General features: G+C 36.1%; 2 protein-coding genes across 2 annotated transcripts; both read left to right on the forward strand.

The window, feature by feature from the left end:
* Positions 1 to 92: 92 nt before the first annotated feature.
* LOC140137855 (uncharacterized) lies at positions 93 to 16,739 on the forward strand. The gene is made up of 4 exons (XM_072159653.1): positions 93 to 364; positions 10,641 to 10,872; positions 12,032 to 12,148; positions 16,626 to 16,739. The coding sequence occupies exons 1-4, from the start codon at positions 194 to 196 to the stop codon at positions 16,715 to 16,717; spliced, it is 612 nt and encodes a 203-aa protein (XP_072015754.1). The 5' UTR covers positions 93 to 193; the 3' UTR covers positions 16,718 to 16,739.
* Positions 16,719 to 27,926, forward strand: LOC140137230 (uncharacterized). The gene is made up of 7 exons (XM_072158879.1): positions 16,719 to 16,734; positions 16,785 to 16,952; positions 18,523 to 18,773; positions 19,655 to 19,768; positions 19,915 to 20,119; positions 21,404 to 21,613; positions 22,241 to 27,926. The coding sequence occupies exons 1-7, from the start codon at positions 16,719 to 16,721 to the stop codon at positions 22,300 to 22,302; spliced, it is 1,026 nt and encodes a 341-aa protein (XP_072014980.1). The 3' UTR covers positions 22,303 to 27,926.

A 27,926-nucleotide genomic window follows, 5' to 3' on the forward strand; every position in this document is an offset into this window, starting at 1 on the left:
AAACTTGACTCGCATCATTGGCATATCATCGAGTGTCTTAATTTTCTTCCGTAAAAAACGCACTTCCGATGGAAATGACCTCTGACCCAGACAATCTTTGACGTCACACTTGTTATGAAGCTTGGGACATGAAAATTTGTTAATTTGGTCTTCCAAATGGTTCCAGATTTTATGAATTTTAGGTGACAACACCATGGAAATGGAGGTTGCAACGATCGTCCCCATGTACATGTCTGTAACTGTTGGTGTAGTTATATTTCTAGTAGGATTGGTCTTCGTTTTTGGCTTTAAATCATCCGCTCAACCACCAAGCTTTGATTTTGATGATGAGAATGAAAAGAAACACAGACGGACTCGCAAAAAGGTAACGTGGCAGATACGAAACATGTGGGTTTTGTTTCTGTTTCGTGGAAAAGTGGATTATATATTTGGTATTCTTGCGAAATACATGACTTGTTAAGTTATAAATGCTAGTATAGAAAAGATTAGATTGTATTTTTGTAACGCCATTCGTATAAAAATGTACCAATTTTCAATTTTTTGATTAAATTTTTGTTAAGCTTAAAATAAAATATAGGTAACCCAGGCAAACCTTAGTTAACACATTTGCTGGTCAGCCAAATTCGCCGACAATGTCAATGCATTTTTACATAGAAATTTAAAACTTGTGCCCGAAGAAAGAAACCTACATAAATATGTTTTCTATACTTCACTTGACCCAAATATATAATTTTTATGGTGATAAGTCACCCGCACATGGAATTTCAGAGGGATTTTGATAGCAGTTCCATTAAAAAAAGCTGCTATCGCCATGAGACTAAGATCTAGAAACACCCCCGAAATGCCGTTTTGGGGAATTTTGCTAGATGAATCTTTTTGATGAAAGTCAGGCTTTGACAAGATGTAACTTTGCTACGGAAAGTGCTATGAAAAAAAGGTTTTCAGTTTTGGCTTTGTTTACTCAAGAGCTTTAACGCGGCTGTGTACTCAAGACGTTGTTTCTTTCGCAAAATTGAGATTTTTTGATATTTGTTACTTTGTTATGTTTTTTATAAATACAAGGAAAGAAAATCCAGATTTATAAACTCCAACTGCGCTATTTTATGGATTTTATTTCACTATTTCATTCGTGTTTGCAATTTTAAAGAGAGAAAATCTTTGTTGTATCAGCGAGGTACACGCCACGCAACAACGCATCGCGCTGCGTGTCGCGCAATTTGTTAACGCACAGATACGCTTACGCATACGCGACGCTTATCTGCATGCGTTGCGCATCCTTTGGCAACACTAGTTTCAAGTTTTCAAATGGCTCCGTTTTAGCTGATAAAACGTGGGTTTTTTCAAGTACTCTACCTCGATTTGAATATCAAGTTATGAATGGATTTCGCTCAAACTTCTCAACGGGCTGTGGATTTACCCGATGTTCACGTAATATAAGGTAGAAAACGAAAACTGCCGCATTCTCCTGTGAGATTCGATGAAAGGGCAAAATGTGACCACTTTAAACTTCAACAGCCATTATTTCAATGTTCATTTTCTCGGTAAAACGACGATTGAGGTACACGATAACTCCATAAATACAGCATCGTATAGGTAAGCAAACATGATCATCGTAAAAGCATGATCGACTCAAGCAACGGTTTTCTCATTTTTTATATTTTGGTCTATTTCCGATTTTAGGCATCATTTTGTGCAAATAGGCGTTTGTGAATTTTAAAAAGTTCATTTTGATGCCTTATATGGTCAATATCTCAAAAACTAAGGCCAATATCAAAAAAAAAAAAAAAAAGCGTTTTTGGAATGGATCCTCAAGATTGAGCTAAAAAAAAATAAAATATTTTGGAAAGAGTGTTTTTTGTTATGATGTACATGTACCTAACAAATATTGCCAAAAACTCACTTTTTTGTGATTTTCTTCATAATTGTTGTTTTTACCCCAAATCTGTATTTATATTAAGATTTATTGATGTCTTGCCTTTATAAAAATGTATACTTTTATATGTCTTATGCGAATAATTACAAAGTTATTGCACTTTTACTACATGCATGTCTGAGAGTACACAGCCACCTTAATTTGATATATAGAATGATGCAGTTTGATGGCAAATTTGAATTCACCTAGGCTAGGATACCTATAAAATATGCAGGGCTGATATAAATAAATAAATATTTAAAAAACTTTAATTTTATAATAAATTTTAATTTTTGATATACCTGTATTAATATTTTGATGTATTTAGGGGGCTGGCATTTTGTTCGGAAGGGGGTCCCCCGGGCCGGGGCAGGGGGTCATATTTTAAACTCATCACCAGTCATAATTTAATTTTTGGAAAGAAAAGTAGGCTGTGAGTGTGAGCCTGTCTGTGTGTGCGCCTGAAAATGCTCACTTCCGGGGACATTTTTGTGTGTTTAATCACATCACACAACCGGGGACATCTGCCAACCGGGGACGTCCCCGGTTGTAGAGACTATACCACCTGCATCCCCTATGGCTAAAAAGCTCTAAAATGCAATAAAAAAACCGGGGACATTACACAGCACAATCAAACTTGCCAACCGAATTTCATCTATGCAAATGAGCAAAAGCACAACTACTAAATAACTAATGACTATCACATGCTCAAAACCAGCCAATCACGTGCGTGAGATTGGTCACTTTTTGGTAGAATTTCATGAGAAAAACCATCATGAATATTGCTTGCGAACATGGAAATGCACGACCGAGCAATGTAAACAAAAGCATGACTGAATGAAACAAACTTCCATTTACGCTAAACTAATTCCTTCTTTACCATAACAAATTTTTAAATCAAGTTACGAAAGGATGAAATTTAAGCTTCTATGACACTCACAAATTTTGTGTGTTTTCATGCTGGTAAAAAGTCATTTTTCAAACAGCTATAACTTCCGTTCGGTGGCATGTATTCCCATTCTGAAAACTGTAGCGACAGCCCGCCATCTTTAATTTTCCGAAAATCATCAATCGGCACTTTCCGGATCTTCATATAAAAAAGCTTGTTTTCATTCATAAATCCACCTCGGCTTTTTCCGATGGCTGCCGAATCTGGTCATGTGCTGGGCTCATGAATAATTAATTAGGTGGACTGGCTGGTTTCAATTGGGGTCATGCAGTGGCGCCATTGCCGGTCCAGGGTACATGCCACCAAATAGCTTTCCATAGACTTTACGTGCAAAACAGGGGTCACGTTTTAGGCTATAAGTCGAGTTACGTCTTACTTTGAAATATATATTTGATATCATTTCAATCAGAACAAAATTCTGCATAACATATCTGAAAATGACACCATATTTTAGGTCTACTTTTTGAGAAAAATAGCGCTATATAAAAAGACCCGATTTTCCCGTGTTTACGTCTGACTGCTAACCGCGTTTTGACCTCGTGTGTTCATGCGCTCATCATCGTAAACATCACTCAAATTTTCAAGCGTTTTCTGTTCAAATTAGTAGAGATCACATTCACAAGTTCTAGCAAAACACGATTTGCAACACTAAAATTGTTAATATTGTACCGATTTTGCACATTTTTTATGCAAAGTTGGGACTATACTAGTGATAAACTTTTACCGGAAACCGCTTCACACGCCGATTTAGTGGTATGAACCCTTGAAGAGGCTAAAACATCGTTTTTAGGCCTTGAAAATGATTTTGTTATCTTTTTCACTACATTTTGAATTAATTGTAAGAAATTTTGGGTTATTTTCTTTCATACTTTAGACAGGATGCCGATTTCAAGCACAAGCATGATAGCCGACAATTGCCATTTTTCGTCATTTTGATGCACATGAATGCACAATGGTTGCTGATTTGCTATTTTCATGAAGATATTAATTGATGTTAATAGTAAACGTTCTTTGAACATCTTTTGCAAGTGCATAACTTCAAAATTAAAACATTCTCAGTACCTGCAAAATATTTAAAAAGACAAGAAATGTCAATCAAGTAGGCCTACCCCCCCCCCCCCCTCCATCGTCACTTTTAACCCGTTTTGTCCAAAAAGCAAATGTAATGAATGGCTATTTGAAATTAAATATTAATATAAATTAAACTTTGAATGTTATAACAATTTAAAATACTGGACAGTGGTATAAATAAAGCAAACTAGAAACTTAAATATCTTAAATCTAATTTTTATGTAATTTTATTAAAATTGAAGGCCAAAACTTGAGTTTAAATGACAAAAAAATTGGGTAAAAAATAACAATGAAATTGAAAAACTTTTTTGTAATTTAAACACCAATAAACAATGTTTTCAATATTTTGAAACTCTTCTTTATTCATATCAAAAGGTTTCAAACTTCTACCAAAATCGGAACTTTTATTAAATTGGAAATAAAAGAAAGCCTATTCGCGGAAAACGCACGTACAGCGAAAAACATGGCGGCGTCTATGCACGCGCTTGTTGATGTCCTTCCTCATTTCTTCGCGTGCATTTTAAATAGATAAAGACGTGCGAAAAACGCATGGAATTGCTCCTTAAAGGGTACATGCCACCAAATAGCTTTCCATAGACTTTACTTGCAAAACAGGGGTCACGTTTTAGGCTATAAGTCGAGTTACGTCTTACTTTGAAATATATATTTGATATCATTTCAATCAGAACAAAATTCTGCATAACATATCTGAAAATGACACCATATTTTAGGTCTACTTTTTGAGAAAAATAGCTCTATATAAAAAGACCCGATTTTCCCGTGTTTACGTCTGACTGCTAACCGCGTTTTGACCTCGTGTGTTCATGCGCGCATCATCGTAAACATCACTCGAATTTTCGCGGTTTCTGTTCAAATTAGTAGAGATCACATTCACAAGTTCTAGCAAAACACGATTTGCAACACTAAAATTTTTAATATTGTACCGATTTTGCACATTTTTTATGCAAAGTTGGGACTATAGTCGTGATAAACTTTTACCGGAAACCGCGTCACACGCGGATTTAGTGGTATGAACCCTTGAAGAGGCTAAAACATCGCTTTTAGGCCTTGAAAATGATTTTGTTATCTTTTTCACTACATTTTGAATTAATTGTAAGAAATTTTGGGTTATTTTCTTTCATACTTTAGACAGGATGCCGATTTCAAGCACAAGCATGATAGCCGACAATTGCCATTTTTCGTCATTTTGATGCACATGAATGCACAATGGTTGCTGATTTGCTATTTTCATGAAGATATTAATTGATGTTAATAGTAAACGTTCTTTGAACATCTTTTGCAAGTGCATAACTTCAAAATTAAAACATTCTCAGTACCTGCAAAATATTTAAAAAGACAAGAAATGTCAATCAAGTAGGCCTACCCCCCCCCCCTCCATCGTCACTTTTAACCCGTTTTGTCCAAAAAGCAAATGTAATGAATGGCTATTTGAAATTAAATATTAATATAAATTAAACTTTGAATGTTATAACAATTTAAAATACTGGACAGTGGTATAAATAAAGCAAACTAGAAACTTAAATATCTTAAATCTAATTTTTATGTAATTTTATTAAAATTGAAGGCCAAAACTTGAGTTTAAATGACAAAAAAATTGGTTAAAAAATAACAATGAAATTGAAAAACTTCTTTGTAATTTAAACACCAATAAACAATGTTTTCAATATTTTGAAACTCTTCTTTATTCATATCAAAAGGTTTCAAACTTCTACCAAAATCGGAACTTTTATTAAATTGGAAATAAAAGAAAGCCTATTCGCGGAAAACGCACGTACAGCGAAAAACATGGCGGCGTCTATGCACGCGCTTGTTGATGTCCTTCCTCATTTCTTCGCGTGCATTTTAAATAGATAAAGACGCGCGTAAAACGCATGGAATTGCTCCTTAAAGGGTACATGCCACCAAATAGCTTTCCATAGACTTTACTTGCAAAACAGGGGTCACGCTTTTAGGCTATAAGTCGAAGTTACGTCTTACTTTGAAATATATATTTGATATCATTTCAATCAGAACAAAATTCTGCATAACATATCTGAAAATGACACCATATTTTAGGTCTACTTTTTGAGAAAAATAGCGCTATATAAAAAGACCCGATTTTCCCGTGTTTACGCCTCTGACTGCTAACCGCTTTTGACCTCGTGTGTTCATGCGCTCATCATCGTAAACATCACTCAAATTTTCGCGTTTTCTGTTCAAATTAGTAGAGATCACATTCACAAGTTCTAGCAAAACACGATTTGCAACACTAAAATTTTTAATATTGTACCGATTTTGCACATTTTTATGCAAAGTTGGGACTATAGTCGTGATAAACTTTTACGGAAACCGCTTCACACGCTGGATTTAGTGGTATGAACCCTCCATGTAATTTGGTTCCCGGTAGCTTCTATTGCAAAATCCTGCAGTGGCAATGGGGCAAGTTTGATTGTGCACAGGTGTGGGGTCATGACCCGAAATGGTCAATTATTCCATCAAAAAATGTTTTTGAAATCGGCCATTTTGTCCCCGGTTTGGCAATTAAAAACACACAATGTGCGTGTGTGTCCCTGCTTCATACACAAGTCGGGAGGGGGGGTGGGGGGGGTCATAAAATTGTTGATGACAAAATTAGAGTCACAAGTACAAGACACAAGCAGTGTAGGGTGCATTTACTCTCCCCCTCCCTGTTTTCCCCCAGTAAAACCCAAAATTGCGAAAATTTCCACTTTTTGCAGCAATTTTGAGCAAAATTGAGTTGATTTTACACACTCGGCACTCGGCAGTCCACGCTTTTTAATGCGTGCCGGTTCGAAATTCTGAAAATTGGTGAAAGCGTGGGGGTTTAAAAAAGGGTGGGAGTCAAACCCCACTGCCGAGTACATGTATGTTTTACCCCCTGAAATTCACTTTTCCTCTCAATGACAATGCCCCCCAAAAAAATTCCTGGTGCCGCCACTGGTCACAAGATGACCAGGCACAGATAAAGTAATATTCAGATTTCCTTTTACAAATTAATCGTAGGGGCCTACTGCTAGCCGTCCAGCGCGTATTATTTTGCACAAGGTCCAATGCACGCGCTTGACGTCGCTAGCGTAGACACGATGGTTATGCTGTCAAAGGAAATCTGATATTGTGTGTTTATTTTATTCAAAAAGACTTTAAGGTGTATCGGTGGTGGTAGGGGGGGATGTAAAAATAAAAGTTTATTGCTGAAATAGGTGGGGGGGTCACAATTTTATTGATGCTGACTTTTTGTAAGAAAATGCCAGCCCTTTTACATGCATGACTCTGGTACATTTAAACATTAAGCTCATGAACATGATAGGGCTACATGTATAAGGTCGTGTGTCTTGAGCTCGCAAATGTAGGCCTACATTTTGCCAAAGTCAACTCAAAACAAATGATGATATCTCTGTCAAGCAAGAAGGTATTGTCATGCTTGTGGTCTCATTTTATTGCTAAATAAAATTGCACTTTCAACCCTGTAAAAAGAAATACTTGAACTTTTTTAATACTGATGCTGGTTTCATACTTTCCTGCCGCTTGCCGCTTTGCCGCTCTGAAGATGATTTTACTTCACTGCGCAATCTCACTAAAAACGCTAGCGGTGACCAGCGGCAAGCCGATATATCGATCACTCCACCGCTTTGCCGCGGCGGCAGCACCGCCGGGAGTTGAATTCAAGTCAACTCAGAGCGGTCACCGCTCTGACGTATGAGAACAAAATACGATTTTGGAGCGGTGCTGAGCGGCAAGAGTAGCTTTCAGAGTCATGCCGCTGCCGCTTAGCGGTGTGCCGCTCCGCTTGCAGAAAAGTACAAGCGGCATGATGAAGCGTCATGCCGCTCAGCGGCAAGCGGCAGAAAGTATGAAACCAGCTTGACACTGTTGCTCCATAGAATTCAGAATGGGCAGGATGGCGGTGGTGGGGGATGTGGTGGTGGGGGATGTGGTACACACAAACTCTATGGGATTGGTATTTTTAGTGCGTATTCTGCTTCTGCAAAGGCTGTAAATTGGATTTGGACTCTTTACAGCTAAACAATTCTACTAATTGTTTTTAATCATTTATGATTGGTTTAGTGACTTTAGTCTAGAAAATACAAACTTTTCGATACAAAACTACCCGTTGTCATATTAAACACTGTAGTAAGTAATGCAGATGTCTTCAAAATCTAAAAGTTACTGTAAAATTTTAATTACTTATCCTATCATAGTCAAAGTACATGTATAGATTTTCTGAAGGGAAATTTGACGAGGAATCTAAATATGCACATATTTTTTCTGTATGGGTTAGGGGGAAAATGTTTAGGTTCAAAATATGTTGAATTGTAAAAATATCTAACATACTTTGGGACACCCTATATTCCGAGATTACCAAACAGCTGTGATTTTTGTTTCTGCCAAAGTCAGTTGGCTCTCCATATCCTCTAACCAAATGAATGTTGTTTACTTCCAGTTTATTACTGTAAGTTGGTAATAAGCAATGCATTGGGTGACCCATTTTTTATCAAAATCGTTTTTATTCCACCCTGTATAACTTGCAGGTCACCGTGTATAATGAGTTGAAATGTATATATTTGAATTGCTTATGGTCATGTGTCATATGGTGGGGCACATTTGCGTTACAAGCACTGATTTTGATCATTTTTCCTCCTTTTCACTTAAATTGTTACATCTCTAAAACTATACATCTCACATCAACATAACTATACATTTTTGGAAAGCTTATGTTCCAAGGAATCCAACTATACAAAAATGAAGTTGGTATACAGGGTGCATAAGAAAATATATAGGGTGATAATGAAAAAAAAAAAAAATGTACTAGTAAATTCATAATTTATTGCATTTACTACTGATATGGAATACCTCAAATGTAATCTAATTTTGTGGCAGCTAGGCAACACTATGAGCTTAAATAAAATGTATACTTTTGCCATGTTATGATTGACCAAAGTGGTGATACAGGGTGTGAAAATATACGTAACTTCACACACAAAATGTTGATTACATTTTTGAAGATATTTTCTTTAGAGTGCATCCTACATTTATTTTAACTGCATTTTTGGATTCCTGGGGTAAAAAGCTTTCCAAAAATGTATACTTTTCCTTCTTAGGGTGTATAATTCTCAATTTACAACAATTGAAAGCCAAAATGCATGTCGTGACTGAAAATCTTGGCATTTGTGTGTAAGTGAATAGGAAAAAATTGAGGTTCTTGTGACTTGCGGTTCTCAGTGAATACTTAAAACATGATTAGAAAAAATTAATAGCTGAATATGAATAATGAATGATCAAGCTTTCATTTGAGGTATGATTTGCAAGTATAGCACACAATTTGGCAATGATATAATTTAAAATTCAAAAGGATGCCATGTCTCCCATAGAGAATGCACATACTCCACTACCGCTTATCCACTACCGCTTATCCACCAGGTTTATCTTCGTTAACATTTTGGTATTTTTCACTAATTAAACAAATTGGCATTCCAAATTGAGAAACATATTTAAAAATTAGAATAATCAGGCTGTATAATGAGCCCAAACTTGATGCAATTGGACCAAGTATAGCCCTGTGACAACAAGTTAAATCTGAAAGAGGAGAGCAAAATGTAACGTCACCAGGTATTTTGGGGTCCCACCATAAGACACATGGCCTTATGCCTTCAGCTTTCCAAAAATGTATACTTTTGCTAGTTTAGGGTTGATGATTGTCGAGATAGAATTAGAAACCCGGTTGGTGTAAAAATTCATAATATTTGTCATGTAACGCTAAGGGTGGCGAGTTCAGGACACACGGCCATAATTATGAGCCCTGGCCCTCCTGGGGGTAAAAGCGTTGATGCCCGGAAGGAGGTACATGTATGAATTAAGGGTTCATTTATTTATTTTCATGACTAAATGGTTCTTTATGCCCGAGGGGCCGCATAAACTAACCGTTTAGTCAAGAAAATACAACATTTTATATATGAATATAATGAAGGACTGTTGGGTGAACTCGTTTTTCCCAAACACAATTAAGGATTGGAACATTATCCCACAAAACATAGTAACCATTGAAGAAACAAAGTCATTTAAGCAAGAGGTCCTGAACCAGTATCAAAGTCAACAAGCATAACATCTTTAACGCATTGCGCACAACTTCCTCCTCGTATGGTTACAATTGTAGCGTTGAGGAGTATCCCAAGCAGATCAAGAATGAACCCCGTTCATACATACCTGAACATTTTGTGATTATTTCATCAAAATAATAACCAAAAATTATACGGAACATTATCATAAAAAAACATGATTTTCTTTCATTTTCCCTACCCGGCGATCTCACATGGATTTAAAATCACAGAATATTAATTTTGGTACCAAAGGAGAACTTTCCAGGCTTTAAAATGAATGCAAATTTGATAGTATTGAAACAGACTAAAGTTGTTTACTTCTTAATAATAAGTCATTTTTTACTTCAAAAACGAAATAACACCACCCTATTGGGAACACCAGTTCACGACACATGGCCATCCGGGACACCGGGCATAAACGCTGTTTACGCCCGACTCTTGACCAATCGCACACGCTGTTATATAGCGTGTACCGGTATGTATAATTCATTACCGGTATGTGATGTCATCACAACTTTCCAACATAATTATACAATGATTTGTTGCTTTCTGAGATTTAAAAAAAAATAAAATCAACTTTCTTTGATTGCAGAAAACATCCACATCAGACAAACACAGTGCAAATGGCTCAGTAAAAACAAAAGTAGAGGATCCACAGAAAGAAGCTAAAGATGTTGCTGCTGCAGCAGCAGCAAAGAAGGAGAAAGAAAAAGTCAAGAAACAGAAGTTAAAAGCAGCTAAGCAATCAGGACACGATGCTTTGCAACCAGGGAAGGCTTCCAAGAACAAAGGAGTTGATGTGGATGAACAGGGTGATGAAACTGGTAAGTGGTCCAAGTTGCAGGGACTCTAATATAAAACATTGTATTTCTTATAATATATGTGTACATCCATATCAAAAGCAGTTGCACTTATCGGCTGCTACATGTGTCTCATTTCACAAAATAGCTAGGAATAAATACCAGACTCATATCAAGTGTAGGTCACTTCAAATCATCCCCAAGTCAAATTATATTAGGAATGATCTATGTATTCCTAAACCATGATGTGACTTGGGATGATTTGAAGTGACCTCCACTTTGGAGATGAGGCTGATATTATTCCTAGTTATTATGTGAAATGAGACACATGTAGCAGCCGACAAGTGCATCGTTTTGATATGGATGTACACATATGATACTTGAAGATTCACTTGTATGTATTTGATATAAACACATCAAAAGAAATAAGTCCCCCTCTGAACATGTCGTCATAACATTGTAAGGTTTCGTTTTGTACCAATAAAACTAACTTTGAAATAATTATATGACTGTTTACTAAGTGCTGTGTGAAAATGAGCGATTTCCATGACTTCAGGGCTGAATGAGCCTAAATTGAAGTCAAAAACTGCCCTTTTCAAAAGTCACAAAGTAGGCCTATGCTTGTCACAAAAGTTTCATTCATGGCTTGTTACTAATGGAAAACCCCATGTGTTTGAGTGCAGTTTAAAATCCTCACCAAGTGAACATTTATTGTAATGTGTATCGATTCTTGATCATTCTGCCATGCAAATCCCCTGGGTGCAGAGTTCAGCACAGTGAGTTGTAAGATGGCCAGTTCCATTCCTTGTCCCAATACGCCTTGCAAGCATAGGCCTACTTTGTGACTTTTGGAAAGGGCAGTTTTTGTCTTCAATTTGGGTTCATTCAGCCATGAAGTCATGGACATCTTTCATTTTCACAAAACACTTAGTAAACAATCATATTTAATTATTTCTAATCTAAGTAAGTTTTATTGAGTACAAAGTTTTACTTTACGATGTTATTATGAAATTTTCAGAGGGGGACTTATTTTTCTTTTGATGTGTTTATAATATTATGACATGTTTCACTTTATTTCAAGGAGTGATGACTCGCAGTAATATTTAAAAAACTAGTCATTAACCATTTTTGTGATATACGTACTCAAGAATGTACTTTTATTCATTTTATTGATTTATTTTAGACGAGGGTTGGATAACTCCCATCACTCGGCGAGAGAAAAAAGAGAAAAAGCAGGCGCAGAAGGAGGAAGCTTTAGCAGCTCTTGAAGCAAGTAGAGCAGAGAGTAGTAGTTATGATGGTAAGTGTGTTATAAAAATAGGTTGGTTACAAATGTAAAACAAACCCCAAAGTTGAAAAATATTCTTCTCTGTGTCTTCATCCTTTTCAAACCTGGTCCTATTTCTGAAACTCTGATATGTTTTCATATTGAAATAAAATATGAGACATAAAATATTAACCCTGGAATTATGGAAATTTTTAGGCCTCATAACTGCTAAATTGTTGGTCTAAAGTATATAACAGTATACATCTAAATAGGCAAAGACTTGATGAATCCATCTGTGAGGTCAAATTTGGGCCAAAATACTCAGTTTTTTTCAGGAAACTTAACAAATAATTTCTTGAGTAAAAAAAACATTTTAAAAACTAGATATAAATATCTAGGATCCATTTTTATATTTTTGGATTTTGACCACTTTGAGAAATTTAAATTTTCACTAAAAATTGTTAAAAAATGCTACATTTTGCTCAAAAAGCATAATTTTTGCCCAATTTCAAATATTTTTGGTGAAGTTGATCAAAATTCAAAACAAAAATAAAAAGATGGATTTGTTAAGTCCTTGCCATTCTAATATTTATACTTATATTTACTTTAGACCAACAATTTAGCAGTTATGAGGCTCAAAAATTTGCATAATTCTATAGTTACTTAAGACCACTCTTTTAGGGTCATGTTTCAAAGAACTGCTACATGCATGTACCTAATTTGTGCTGACTGTATTTGACTAGTTTTAATGTGTATTATTTTCATTTCCTATATAAATATATAGGAAATGAAAATAATACACATGAAATCATTCATTATTTTCTATTTCTTTTTAATTAATTTATTCATTTTAGCCCTACCTGTATTTTTCAGAGTTGTGTGTTGTAACACTGAAAAAGCAATTTGATGGGGTTTTGAAACCGGTTTTCAACATACATAAAATTTGATTAGTATAAAGCATAAATAAATCATTTGAAATTTGCATAGATACATGTATTGTACATGTGTGGTATTCAAAAGCTTGATGCATCATAAACGTAATACTTATATCCTGGTGTATGCTATTTAAACCATGTGGTATTGAAATGGGAAAACTGTATGTAATTGCTGTTGTACAATGCAACATATGGTGCCTTTATATCATGATACTTGATACTAGTGTCAATTGATATTTTGACTTACAGTACACTTAATCACTTTACATCATATGACTACATGTATAGTGCGTTATATTTGTGTCTAACATGAAACACTCTTTTGATTTTTGTCTCACCTGAACTTGTTTAGAAAAAATTACTATTAGGCAACGAAAAGAGAAAACTCTGTTCTACAGGCCCGACCGACCCAGATTTTGAACAAATTGGGAAAAAAAATTTCCTGTACAAATGAATACCCTAATTTCGACAATTTCAGGAACAAATTTTTTTTTTTTGTATTTTCCCCAAATTGCAAAATTTACAGAATTTGGTAATTTTTTGTGTCATTAAAAAAAAAGCTCAAAAAAAGCTCGACCGACCGACCCTACTTGAAAGGTCCGTCTGTCAGTAGAACGGGGTGTTTTTTTTTGTTGCCTTACTATTCTGTTTGTATGTTTACATGTGTATGCGCTTTTGATTAAAGTTTCATAAAATTGATATCATAACATATGTTACTATACTTAGTGATCTCAAACTTAGTAGCAATTTATGATCGTGGTGGGGGGGGGGGGTACAGAGCCGTAGTTATGATTTTACAAGTGCCTGTCATTTTCACCAAACTGCCTGTCCAAAATTGAACCATGAAAAATAAACCACACCTCTGCCCCTTCTGGGGGGTTCATTCCATTCAAATAGATATTGCTATAGCATTGATTGATTTGGTTTGGTTGTGTTTTGAGTTCATAGCTCTAGCTTATTCAAGCATTATGTCAAGAATTTAGCATTATGTCACAGACATATTGCCTATCCCAGGAGCAAACTGCCTATCCAAAATGACAGGTGGATGGGTGGCTAGCTAACACCCCACCCTGGAAGGAGAAATAGGATGCCCTGAAAGATGTTGGGATCAAGGGTCATCTTGAGGGTCAAGTAAGGTCAATATGTAAATAGTACATTGTAAACATCTTATTTTTCCCTTGGAAGTAATAGATTAAATTAAAACAAGGTTGGTCAAAATGTACACAATTTCATATGTATACAGGAATTTCAGAAAATTGCTCTGATTGGAATAAATTGGGTGTGAGAGATGATAAGGCTTTAAAAGTTAAAAAAAACTATGTCTAAAGCCACTTCGCTTATTATTTTTCTTAGGGCAAATTCATTTTATCTTTTTTAGTTTTTTTTTCAGTTTTTTGTCGTAAAATCATGAAATTCTGAGACAAATTTGGAAAAAAAATTTACTTGATTTGATATTCGCATTGTTTAGATATAAAACAATTGATATTTGTACTTCAACAGCAATTTTATGCAGTGTACTTCAATTAAAAATGACACCTTAATTCAAAATTAAGTTTTAAAAAAATCTTTGAAAAAAAATTCAAATCTTGAAAAAAAAATCCGCATTTATTTTTTGAAACTGACATGGGCTTTGAGACATTAAATTTTATCAAATTTGCTCTGATTTGACTAAAACTTTGTGGAAAATGTGCATGTCACAGACAGTCACACATTGGCTCCCTACAGTGGGTTTCAGAGAAGAATGGCAGTACCTTGCTCAGATTGTCGCGAGCGCCCTGTTAATGAGCGACCTACACAGAGCTGTGTGTTCCCTTCAAGAGCGCCGAACTGCGACGACCAACGTTTTGACACGTAATCGGATTATCGGTGTGTTGTTATGTTTGTCAGATGATTGAATCAGCCAATAAGAACCCCACTTCTGTAATTACGCTCTGCACGCTCTCAAAATGAAAACAAATGCTGTTCTTCTCTGACAAAAAGTGTAATTAAAATAATTGTTCATTTGTGAATTTTCAATGCAGGTGAGGCTACTGCACCATCAGTGCTCTTGTTTTAAAATGCAAACTAAAATTTCATTAAATAGAATCATAGAACTACATATACCATGTGGTATAAGGTACATGTACAATGATGTTGTACAAATAGTGCATTTTATAGATTATTGAAAACATGAGACCATCTGTTGTCTGCCTATGGGAACTGTCACTCTGTGTTTGTTGACCTTGAAATTACCGTTTTATCTTATTTAAACGAGATAAGGTTCATAGTCAAATTTGTTGTGAACAAAATAATGAAAAAGTAACACTAACAATGATATGCATAAAATTGTCACAGCACAAAGCTGAAGTCCTTTAAAGGGGCATTTCGTGATCCACAGCCTCATCCCCCACTTTAAGCACTTTTCCCAAAAAAAGTTGAGATTTTTATGTTTATGTACCAAATATTTCTTGCAGATTAATTCGTTTAGCAAAAATATCGCTAAATTTGAATTTCGTTCTGGTGCACCAGAACGAAATTACAACACATTGTCTATGGAGCAGTGTAATACACATTTAATCATGCATACATGTAACTCGCAAACGCAAAATAGGAATCAACTGAAATTTTGGAAATAAGCTTTTTTCGTGGGTATCTACTGAAAAATGTCATAAAAAGAGGATGCTAGGATCACGAAATACTCCTTTAAGTATTAATATTATGAGTCCAGTGTGTGTTGATCAGAACATGCTAATATATATAGCTAAAGATCTGTAAACAATGTACCAACATGGATTATACTGTACATACACATGATGCAGGATTCAGATATAATTTATAAGTCAATCAATTTCAAAACGTTATCTCTTCCTAGGCCAGATGGCAAATATGAATCCCCTGTTAAATGAATGAACTATAGACTGCATGCACCAAAAGTCAGCTATTCAAATTCAGATTTCATATCAGATTCATTTTATTTTATTTCACAGTGTGGCCCTTCTGGCAAATTATGAAATATTACAATGTCACCAATATTACACCACAGCCATCCAATTTTAAAGCATGAATATGTATGATAGCAAGGTCACTTTGAATCAATCCCCAAATAGATGATGGATATGGCTAGTGCCATACTATTACGCTGACTTTCGTATTCGCAGAGGAGGACAATTTCGACCTCCTCATCTGTTTACAAACAGAGAGGTAGACAAAAGGCCTGTCAAAACTGTTCCGCTTGTCCAAATACTCAAGTATCAAAATGATGGTCCATAATAGAGTGATTCACACAACATGAATAGGGGATTAAAAAACTGTGAAGTAGGACCATGTGCTTCTTTTGTCCAATTTGGCATCAAGATTTCGAATGGAAACAGTTCAGACCCAGAACACGAGCATGTCAGAAATTAATATTTTGTTCTGGGTCTGATTATTCGGACTAGGATATGGCAGGAGCCCAGTAGAAGAAGAGCCTATTCTTGTAAGTCGATCATCCAACACTGAAGAGCAGTCTCCACCACAGCCATCCGATTCACATGAATATGTATGATAGCAAGGCAATTCTGAATCCATCCATGTATTGTTTTTTATTATATAAATAGATGATGGTTGGAACCCAGTGGAAGAGGAGCCTACTGTTGTAAGTCAAGCAACCAACACTGAAGAGCAGTCTCCACCACAGACATCCGATTAACATGAATATATATGATAGCAATGCAATTCTGAATCCATCCATGTATTGTATTTTATTATATAAATAGATGATGGTTGGAACCCAGTGGAAGAGGAGCCTACTGTTGTAAGTCAAGCAACCAACACTGAAGAGCAGTCTCCACCACAGCCATCTGAATCACCAGGGAGCAAAGCAAAGAAGAAAAAGAAGAAAGCTAAGGGCGCTCCTGAGAAAGAGGCTGAACAGAACACCGAGGGTAAGTATGAAAGCAGCTGTAGTTACGAGCATTTCATGAAGAACGCCCTGCACTTTTGTCAAGATAAGCCAAGTATTCTCATGATTTGTCAAAGGTTAGGTTTTGCTCAGTCTGTAGAGTTTATAATTGCAAGCTTGCAAAGTATACATGTAATACTGAGCACTTGAGCAGCTTCACATATCTCTCTTATGAATTTGGTCCATCACCTACAGTCAGTCTACTCTGGAGTACAAAGTACCGACGCGGATGCACACATTGTGCCGACTTTGAAGGCACGCATACCTGCAGCAGAGACGCAGTACTGCGCACTGTTTACACGCTGCTGTATATGCTCGCGTTGTCACTTTGTACTTCTGAGTGGACAAACTGTACTGCCTTAGAGAGGCTAGACTTCTCCGTAGTCCACTTGCCAATTGTGCATAATCTGGCTATTACATTTAAGCTTAAAACTCTGATTTAATTAATGTGTGCACAATTGATAGATTTTCACAACTGATCTTTTCAGTCACCGTACACCCTCTGTTTGTTAGCTTCCCAAGTGGACTACTGACTTTGCCTTGAGAGTTAGGCCAATTTCTGGCCTAACTAAAGTTGGTTATGATGTAATGCATCTTTAAAAATGAATCTGGCTTGTGATTGGTCGCCCAGATCTCGTTATTGTTTAAATCCTCCCGACGCGTACAGGTACCATTATAACTATACATGGTACACAACTATCTAGGGAATGCGGCGCTTTTGTGCTGGTGGATGAACGATGCATCTAGCGGCGTATTGTACCACCATGCTTAGTCTTGTGGTTAGATTTTATTGATAAACAAGTATGATTGACAGTGTGTGAGTCCTGGGGTAAAGTTCTGCTTAAAAGTGAAAGTCCATAGTCGGTTTTTCGGATAATAAACTGGCAGATTCTAAAATTAGAATTGTTCAGTATTGAAGTGTCATTATAATTATGCCATTATGATATGTTGCATTCAATAATATAAGCCTCACGAGGGCCTATACTTTACTTTTACTGTCACAAATATAATTATATAAACTTTTTCATAACCATTTTATACTAGTATTTTGATGTAATAAATATCAATATAATTTCGAGTTCAACTGAATGCGTTCATCATGATTAATAACATTTTTATTTATCAAAAATCGACTATGGCATAGTCTATAGAGAGGCAGGTAGGGGCTAATGATGCAGGGTGGAAGTTGCCTGGATAATGATAATATCTTTTATGCACTTCATCTTTGAAATACTATTTTTAAATAAAGAAGTGAAGCCTGGGCAAACTGGCACAGTAATAAAGGAGGGAAAAAATCAGAATCATTTTGATTTGAACCAGCGCACACTCACAAATTCCTGTCAATGAGTTCACCACCACAATAGCTCACGGTGGATCTGCCGGCGAATTAAAATGTGTAATTATTTTATTTTGTCGTAAATGTCTCATAGCCAAGTAAATTAATTATAGAGGGGTGGCCTATCTGCTGTGTCTTAGCAGAACATCAGTCAGCGAGAGACTTTACAAAATAATACTATTTTTGTGTGTGTCTGTTTTTGTCTTTGCATAACCAGACCAACCACCTACAGCAGAAGAGAAACCAGAGAAGAAAGAACCAGAGAAGAAAGAATCCAAGCCGTCAGAGGTGAAGTCAACACCAGCAACTACAGCAGATGCGGGAGATGCATCATCACAAGCACCAAAAGATGCGCCAAAGGAAACAGTGACACCAGCCGACAAAGAGACTCCTGGGCTGGAGGTGCCAAGTGAGGAGAAGGCTGGGGAATCACCTGCTAGCAAGTCACGTAGGAAGAAAAAGATTAAGGTAAATAATGAAGAAAGATATCCTCAAAAATGTATTAAAAAGTTGAGGATATCTATTTTTTTAAAACCTGGATGAATGACAACCTTCACAAACATATTTTTTGCATATTTTATAAGGGATATCAGAATCAGTTCATGTCATACATGCTTGCTGTGGTGATGTTGACCCTGTCTGTACTGATGAGATTATGAATATCTACAGTATTGGATTGGATTAGGACTGTCTTCAGGAACTCCCACCAATACCGCCATCCATGTCTTGATGCTAGAGTAGAGTGCACACCTAAAGAAGCCCAGGGAGTCATTGTACCTACTATCTGACTGTATCATCCTATGCTCCAACCTGGCTGCTTTGATAAACTGAAGACACTGCCCATTTGGCTATTTCTAAAGCCAGCAACTCAGTTTTTGGTGAAAATTTTTCAACATCAGCACAACTAGAGCATGCGGTGGTCTTTCTGTTCCCATCAGAACTGCCCAATCCAATGAGATTTTTTTTAAGAGTCATAGTCTATTAATGATTTCAAAAGGGATACAAATCCAATGCATTTTGAAATCATTAATAGATTATGAAATGAACACAATGTTATTTTTGTTGTTGTTGTTGTGACAATGTTATTTTTTGTTGTTGTTGTTGTTGTTGTTGTTGTTGTTGTTGTTGTTGTTGTTGTTGTTGTTGTTGCAAGTCAACCACAAATGATCCTAGCATTTAGCTTTGGGTCCAGAGACACGCCAAATCTTGGGGTGGGACTTCACTCGAATGTGGGACTATACTCAGACGAGTATGGTTTAAGATTTAACTATAATACCAAGTCTTGGGCAAGTGCTTGTTCTTTCAATTGATTTATATGTGTATGTCATTTTGTTGTAATCTAATTGCAGAAGCCCCCACCACCAGAGTTTGTGATTGATGACAGTGTGGACTTTACACCAGAGCCAGAGGACACAGCAGACAAAACCGAGCAAGAGGCACAGGGAGAAACAACTGAGGAGCAGGTTTGTGTATGTCTGTGTAGGGGTGTCTTTGTGTGTGCACACGCTGGGGTGTGGGGTGGGGTGTGTTTGATGTGGGTGAAGATTTGTGTGTCAAAAATATGCTGCATTAACAATAAAGCCAATATCTCCTCGTATATCATTAACAGAATAAATCAACAGAAAACACCGCATCGGAAGACAGCAGCAAAACAAAAGACGCAGGCAGCAGGCAGCCTACACCATCAGAAAAAGGCAGTAAAAAATCCAATGGGAAGAAAAAGAAGAGGAAAGGAGGCGAGAAAGAGAATGCTGGAGGAGAGGCATCACCAAGGGTGCAAGATGTAGTAACAGTAGAGACACAGTCAAGTACAGGTATGTTGTAGGGTTATTTGCCTGCTGTGGTATTTCTGTTATTTAGTTATAGCCTTAGCGGTGCATTGCATAATTTATTGGTGGTGTGTGTCGGACGACGATGCTGCAGGATCCTCTAGCGATGGCCGTGGTCAAAGAAAACTAAAGATATGGCCTTGATTAACTTGTATTCCTTGTATAATGTGTTACTTTGAAAACCTTAAAGATTCCAGATTTTTACAGTATACCAAATACAGAGAATAATGAGATGTCGCTGGCTAAATATGAATATTTATGATTAGCCATCCAATAACGTAACAATATTATGATGTAAATAATTTGTGACCTGCTCCCACGAAATGAGTGTAAAGTTTTGAATTTCGAGACGTTCCAATTGTTGAGTTGATGGTCTTTGTTTGAAAACACCTGCATTGGTAGTGGTGTGTCCTTTGTAAAGGGGGACATGTAATTGAATACAGAGTACAGCATATTTTATGGCAGCAGGTCACATTTTTGTTTTTGTCTGATCATGTTCAACCGTCAATGAAAATGGGTGTATATCGTCAGTGTCTCAATACATAATGATCTAAACAAGTTCAACAAGTCCCTTGGCCTCGCCATACAGGTGTAGGCCAATTCAGAAAGGTATGCACCACTGGTTGGGGAGATCAGCTGGCCGTAGTAGAGAGGCCAGGGAGACCAGCTGCCTGTAGTGTTATAGAAAGGCTGGGAGATTTTTGTAAAAGAGAGTGCTTTTCATGATTATTTCAAAATTAAAGCATAATTAAAAAATGACACAAGCACTAATAACATCAAAAGTTACAAGCAAAAACAGTGACGTTTCTGCATGATCCTCAGCTGTTATTTTAAAGTATGGCCTACATTTCCTTAGAACCAACCTTTAGTCACTTTTTGTTGGGAAGATATGTGTTTGTTTTTCATGTTCATGTATGTGAATTTCTTATACTACAGTAGAAATTTCATTTGAATGAACACAGCTGTACGCGACACAACCGTGATTGTATATCACGTATTTCAAAATACAACACAAATGCACGAACGTGGATACAATAATTAAAATCCTAACCAATCACGAATGAGTTGGCATGATTGGATTCACTTCCGCATTATACATGCACAGTCGCACACATGGGCGTTCATCACACAGTGTACGCAAACAATCATCACACTGTTAGCAGCTGTGTTTATTCAAATGAAATTTCTGCTGTAGAAATAGAAGGTTAAAGTTTGCTTATGTAGAACAAAGGGTCAACTGTCAAACATTTTTGTCTTCTTTATTTGTAGAAAAAGATACTGCTCCTTCAAGGGATGCAGCAGAAGAAAGACTCATAGCTGCAGTAGCAGAACCAAAAGAAGTCAGCAAACCACCAGCAACAGCAGAAACGCCATCAGCAGCAGATGCAGCGAGTGCTGTAGTCAGTGATCCAACACCACCTATGCCCAGCGAAGGGCCCATCGACAGTAACGAACCTGAGTTTGACCCCAATGATGGAGGTACGTATCAGAATCATAGTTTGGGTTCTGATCAGTTAGCTGGCCCTCTCAAGTTTTTCTACAAAAACATTTCATTTTTCCTTAAATTTAAGCAGTAAAATGTTTTTTGCTTGTTTGTGAGCAAAGAAAATATGACATTAGACACTATCTGATTCAACCAGCAAAGTAAAGGAGGCAATTATGAAAACCGAGTTATTATCATCAACTTATTCAGTATATTGAGCAAGTGCAATTCTCACAATCGGCATATTTGTGACCTGCACCCACGAAAAAGTGGTTAAAGCCTAACAATTCCGTCTGATTATGAGCTGATGATTCTGCGTGTTTCTACTGGGGAACGGTTGGCGAGTAATGCGGTTTAGTTTGGGGTCAGGAAAATATTTTCAGTACTTCGGTACACACAACAACCCTTATTTTAAGCATCTGTAGAAACGTGGTGGTTGTTGCCTGAATCGGATTGTGGGTTACCAAGTACCGAGTAAAAATACAGAGTGCTCAGTGTAAACACGCAGAAAGTATATCATATTCAAGTTACTTTGGAATAATACATTGAAACCCTTGAAACACCTGAAAACTTCTGAGCTTATTTCATATATCATTCTTTCATTTGCTCATGCTTTTTCACAGGAGGGGACTGGGTTGAAGCTAAACCACAAAAGAAACGCAAGAAGGTACGCAAAGACATGTGACATCAGCATCGCCATGGAAACAACGCATTAATCGCTGTGCCTTAACCGGTGTGTACATTCCATCCTTACGAAGTGTCCAAATTTAATTGGTATCCAACAACTCCAGAGAGAAAATGGTATATGGATAACCAAAATGATGATATGACCTATTGTATATTAGATATATTAATCCAATATTATCATCAGTGCTCAGCTCGGAGTGTAAACTGTAAGCTGTGATCCAGTGTCTATATTAGACGTAAAGAATGCAACTTGATTCTGTCACTGAAGTGCTTAAGAAGCTTACAGTTCCTCCCACATGTACCATAAGCCTGTTGTTGGATCACACATGTCTCAAAAATTGGACCAAGGAAGAAAGGAGTAAATCCTGTTTATAGTTGACCTTTGGCTTTTGCTGGGTCAAAGGTTCAAAGGTCAACTAGTGTCTATGACTGATACGCGAGGGAGGTCACATTTGCATGTTGTGAAGGATCTTGCTGTACTGTAACATGCATTGAGTTGCCAGAATAAGGTGACTGGATATTGTGGTTTTGAGTGGTCAACTCATCATTTCCATGAACTTTGAACTGAGGTCAGCTTTGTATCTTTGACATTATGGTGTGGGTCATTGAACTTTCTTTTGAAGGTGGTGGTCTTAGAACTACAAAATGAAGATCAAGCGTCTGATCAGCTGTAATAGAGATTTTTTAAAAGGCTAAGTATGTTTTTGAATTACATAGAAAAGTATTTTATGCCTAGTTTGAATTAATTTATTTTTATGTAAGCATACAAGCTATTGAGAGTCATCCTTGAAATATGTGAAATATAGAACTTTGTGTTTTGGACTTGCTAGGTTCAATTCAGTTGTTCAAATATTTGCTACATCATTATGTCTGTGCATGGGCATGATGGGTATTATTGTTTCCTAATGAAGCAAAACAAAATCATGTCCACAGAGTGAAACTAGCTAAATTGAGAATTTTCTAGAAACCATACATACATTATAAAGTTGACCCTCATTTTGCATCTTGAACTTTTATTGGTGTGAGGTTGGCAGGTAAAATACTGAATTCCTTCCAGTTTATCTTACATGGTGGTATGGAATTGCTTACTGATGAAGAACTACCAGTACCTAATACTAGCAATCTGGTTAAAATTGTGAAAGTTTTCAAGTCCATGTCAGGTTTTGCTTACCAATCTCAATTCAAATACAGCGTAGAAGATTATTTACTATGTAAAAAAAAGCTGTGTTTTGTGAAAAAAACTCACTGTGTGAATATGTTTTAATTCATGTGCATTCGATGCTTTTTGTGTAGAGTAAACAACTTTACTGACCATCTACCCTTGCCAAAAGAGATGTATTATCATGTAAATTGCTTAATGTCCACTAACATTATTAGTAGTGAAGCGTACACAAATGTCCAAGTAATCATTTTTTCAGTGTTTCTCTTGTGTGTCTTGTAATCAACTTCTGTATCTTTAGAAAACTTGGTAAATTTAATTTACTTTAATGATAATAATAGTGTAGATTTATCGAAAATGTCTGAATTTTTGTAACATTTTGTGTAGATTATGATAACAATAACCGCTGTATACCTATTGGCAGTATAAAGATAGGAACTTTGGGGCATCTCCAGATTCTTCCATCCAAGAATGGGTCCAAAATTATATCTACATTGTATATATGTGTGTTCTCATGATACGAAAAAAGAGTATAATTATTTTGAAATCATGAAAGGTATCTTTTCGTATTCAATACCATGACGATTTTGGAATAACATTAATTTAAAATGCATGATTATACACAATAAAATGTTGGAATTAAAAAGATCAAGAAATTTCAAGTCTAATTTAGAGTCGTTATACAATGTACATTGTATATACATACACTTGAGAGAGATTGAATGTGCTCAATTTCTTAAGCAGCAGAATTAGTTATTGATTACCAAAGAGGGTTCACAGACATTTATTCTCAGCTTGGTTTACATTTGTACTCGTGTGAAATTGTGCATCCCACCAATTTGTTTTCTCTGATTTTGGAAACTCTTTTTAAGATGAACGTATAATTGAATATTATACACCAATTGTTTTTTGTTTTGTTTTTTAAGGTGGTGGCAAAACCCTGTTATATGGGTCCGACCGACCCAGCTTTTTGTGTTTTGGGGTGTTTTTAGCTGTATGCAAGTATAAACAGTCGTTTTTTGACCGAGATGGATTGATATTGACTGAAATCAACCTTTATGTGTAATTTGGAAGTAATTTTCACTTGTTATGATTACAGAAGGGTGCTAGTAATTATTGTGCAACTTCAGCTTTTTAGGGCCTTTTTTATTGTAGACTATCTACTTAGTCACTGTCATCTGTAATAGTTGGGAGTACGACTAGACTCAACTTTTTGTGCAACATTTCAATTACCATCAATTTTCAGGAAAGTTGATATTACATGATTGTCATCAGGTTTGGGTTTTTTTTTCCACCTTGTTAAGTGTACAACAGTAAAGCTGGATTGGTGTGGAAAATGTGAAAGAAATATATGTGACCCATCTAATGAGGTAGAATCAAAGAGTCCCGACTCTGGCTTGTTTGTGTGTCACTCATGGAGGCCACTTATCCAGGGTCAGAATTTTGTTTCACTGTGCGAGAATCAATCTTTATTCTTGCAGAATAAATTAGTGTGCCCTGAATCATTTGATTCTTGCAAATCAACTTCTGTGTAAACAACAAAAGTTTGCAATAATCAACTTTGATTTATGCAAATCTGTTTACGAGAATAGATTCTCGCCGAAATTCTGACCCTGCTTATCTGGATTATTTTGCTATGCGCACAGCAAACTTCAGTTCAAAGTGTGTGGTTGTTTATTTGTGTTCTGCGTGTAACACGTCGTGCCAAAATGCACGCTCAAACTTAACGACACAAATTATCGCTGGATTTCAGGCTCTTGCCGACAAATGCCGGAGGTATATTAAGTGGCTCCATGAGTGACAAACTAAGGTGGTGGAGTCGGTAATCTTTGAGTATGGTATCTTTGGACCCATCGCATCAAAACCATGCAGTTGTCTCTAAAAATTAACTTCCAGATTTCTTAACCAAGTAGGGGCTTTTTATTTGCCCCTTGATGTTGATGTAAAAAATTGATTTTTTTAACTTAGTGCAAATTCCTTATTGCTTTATTTTTTTACACATTTTCATTATTATATTTAAATTTTAAGCTTCCGACAGGCGACAACTGCTGTGGTGCGATTTTGATGCGATGAGTTACCTAGGTATTGAAAAATCTTGCAGTTATTTATGTGCTTGGAATTTGATTTAACTTGCAAAACATGCTATACATTTTAGACACTCTATTTGGGCTATTTTGGAAGTGTGTGTCCTTATCAGTTCACAAGATGAATAAAAATTTAAACATTGTATTAATCCGTAAAATTTATTTTGTTGTCAAGAAATGTTTCACCTTCAATTTTGTACCATTTTAAACAGATTTGCTTTGTGTTAATAAGTGTAATTATGATGGGTCAAACAGAACAAGTTTCTGAAATCATTTTAAGTGCCATGGTTCAGATCCAGAATGATTGGGTAAAAATGCTTACAGTAATGTCAAAATGTGTAATAGTCTTGGGTATTGAACCGAAGGCCTATAGATAATAATGACTCGTTAGCTCAGTTGGTAGAGCATCGGTCCGGTGATCCAAAGGTCCCAGTTTCTAATCCGGGATGGTCAGTGAAATTTTTTCACTGTCATTAATGTGTATGTGGAGACTTGTGTTTAAAGCCTTTGTCATGTGTAATAATAGTCTTGTTTATGTTCAATTCATTTCTCCAAATCACATGTCAGATGTTAACAGTAGGTTGCACATATAGTAACTTTTTAACCAAAATAGGGTGTGGAAAAACAAAACATGCTTAATTAATCAACAGAAACTACATTTCCCCCAAAATTGAATGGAGTGGTGTTTTTGCATCTTGACTGAAATGTAACACAGAATGCCAGACTTGAATGGATATGATTATCTGGTATAAGAGTTGACCTGCAATTTGTTTGATTGTGTTATAATTTATCAACTTTCACCATGCTCTTGCTTGTGTTGTATTGTTACATGTAAATATGCAAGAACCATTGAAATTACAGAAAGTATTATAAAAACTGGTAACTATATTGGGGCAATGGTATTGTAAATGCAAAGAAACATAACATATAAATCATACATGAATGGTCATGAATTCTGCACGAAGAGAACAATAGATATTTTGTTGTGAAATTCCTAGAAAGAATTTTGTAGTTAATTTATCCCAAAAATAACTCTAGCAGCAGCATTTATACTTCATTGACAGTGGCAAGTGATGTCTGCTCAAAATATCAACAATTGATAGGTAATAACACAGTTTACAGATGAAAAAGTTATGTAGCAGAATGACTATATTTCCTCTAAAGTATTGTTTTATTGCTCACAAAACTTTCTCAATCTCAAATTTAGGGAATTTACAACTCGTTTTTTGTCATCAACATACAAATTTATGAAAGTGCCAAATTTTGAGATAAGAAGTTTTAATTGATTTCACAAACATATATAGCAAATCATACCGTGTTATTTCTGTATGGTACGTACATGTATGTGTACAAGTATTCATGCAGAAGTGTGTTGGTAATGTACAAATGGGTCATTAATTTATCATATACATTGAATAGAGGGGGCAGGGGAGTACTTATTTAAAAAGTGTCAAATAAGGGATTAAATCAAAACTCGACTGCTGGTTCCGTCCGGTTACCATTGTTTAGAACAATAGAAACCGGACGGAACTGGCATTCAACTGCCGCTCGAGTTTTGATTTTTCATCCTTAACAATGTAAAGTGTGCCAGGTACTGAACCAAGTACAAATGTATCAAAGTATTATGATTGGTCATTCATTGTGTTCGGTATAGTTACTTTGGACGGGGTTAGTTTTTCCCACATGGACACGGTGCCTGGACAAGTTATGTGAACATGTGACATCAATATAATGTGCTCCAACCGCAAGGAACTCAACGTTACGCTTTTTCCCCCCAAGATTTGCCTGTCGGACTGAAGTACAGTATATTTTGTACTCTTGAAAGTTAACTGCATTGATTGACATTATAATGTTGTCACACATTTATGTACCAAGTCCACTTGCAGTAAACAAACCCCGTCAATAATGTTCCAAGTAGCAGAGGTAAGCATCATGGCTTATTGCAGAATGAACATTTCACTGCGAAAAAATCAGTCACAGCGCCCTCTGTTGATCGCTACTCATGCTTAACAAATCACCTGAAACACTTCACATGTTAGATGGATACGGTTTACATTAAGCTGTTATTCATCTCTCTGCCAAATTCATAATGACATAATATGTTGTCATAGGTGGGCCCCAGTCAGTTACATGTATGGAATTTGACAACAAACAGAAAATGGCTGATGTCCCAAAAGCTCAGCAATCCCTTTCACTATTGGATGATACACAATTCATGCCTGCAGAAGTTATATAAAAATATATATAATTATGTTCTTGTTGGACAGATTATCATAATACCGTACCTGAGAATTCCATGTACAAGCGTAATTTTTTTTTGACGATAAAGACAAAAGGCAGCTAGACACCCTCTACAAAAACATACAATAGATTAGTGAA

This window comes from Amphiura filiformis, chromosome 17, assembly GCF_039555335.1.
Source record: "Amphiura filiformis chromosome 17, Afil_fr2py, whole genome shotgun sequence".
Classification (NCBI taxonomy): Eukaryota; Metazoa; Echinodermata; class Ophiuroidea; order Amphilepidida; family Amphiuridae; genus Amphiura; species Amphiura filiformis.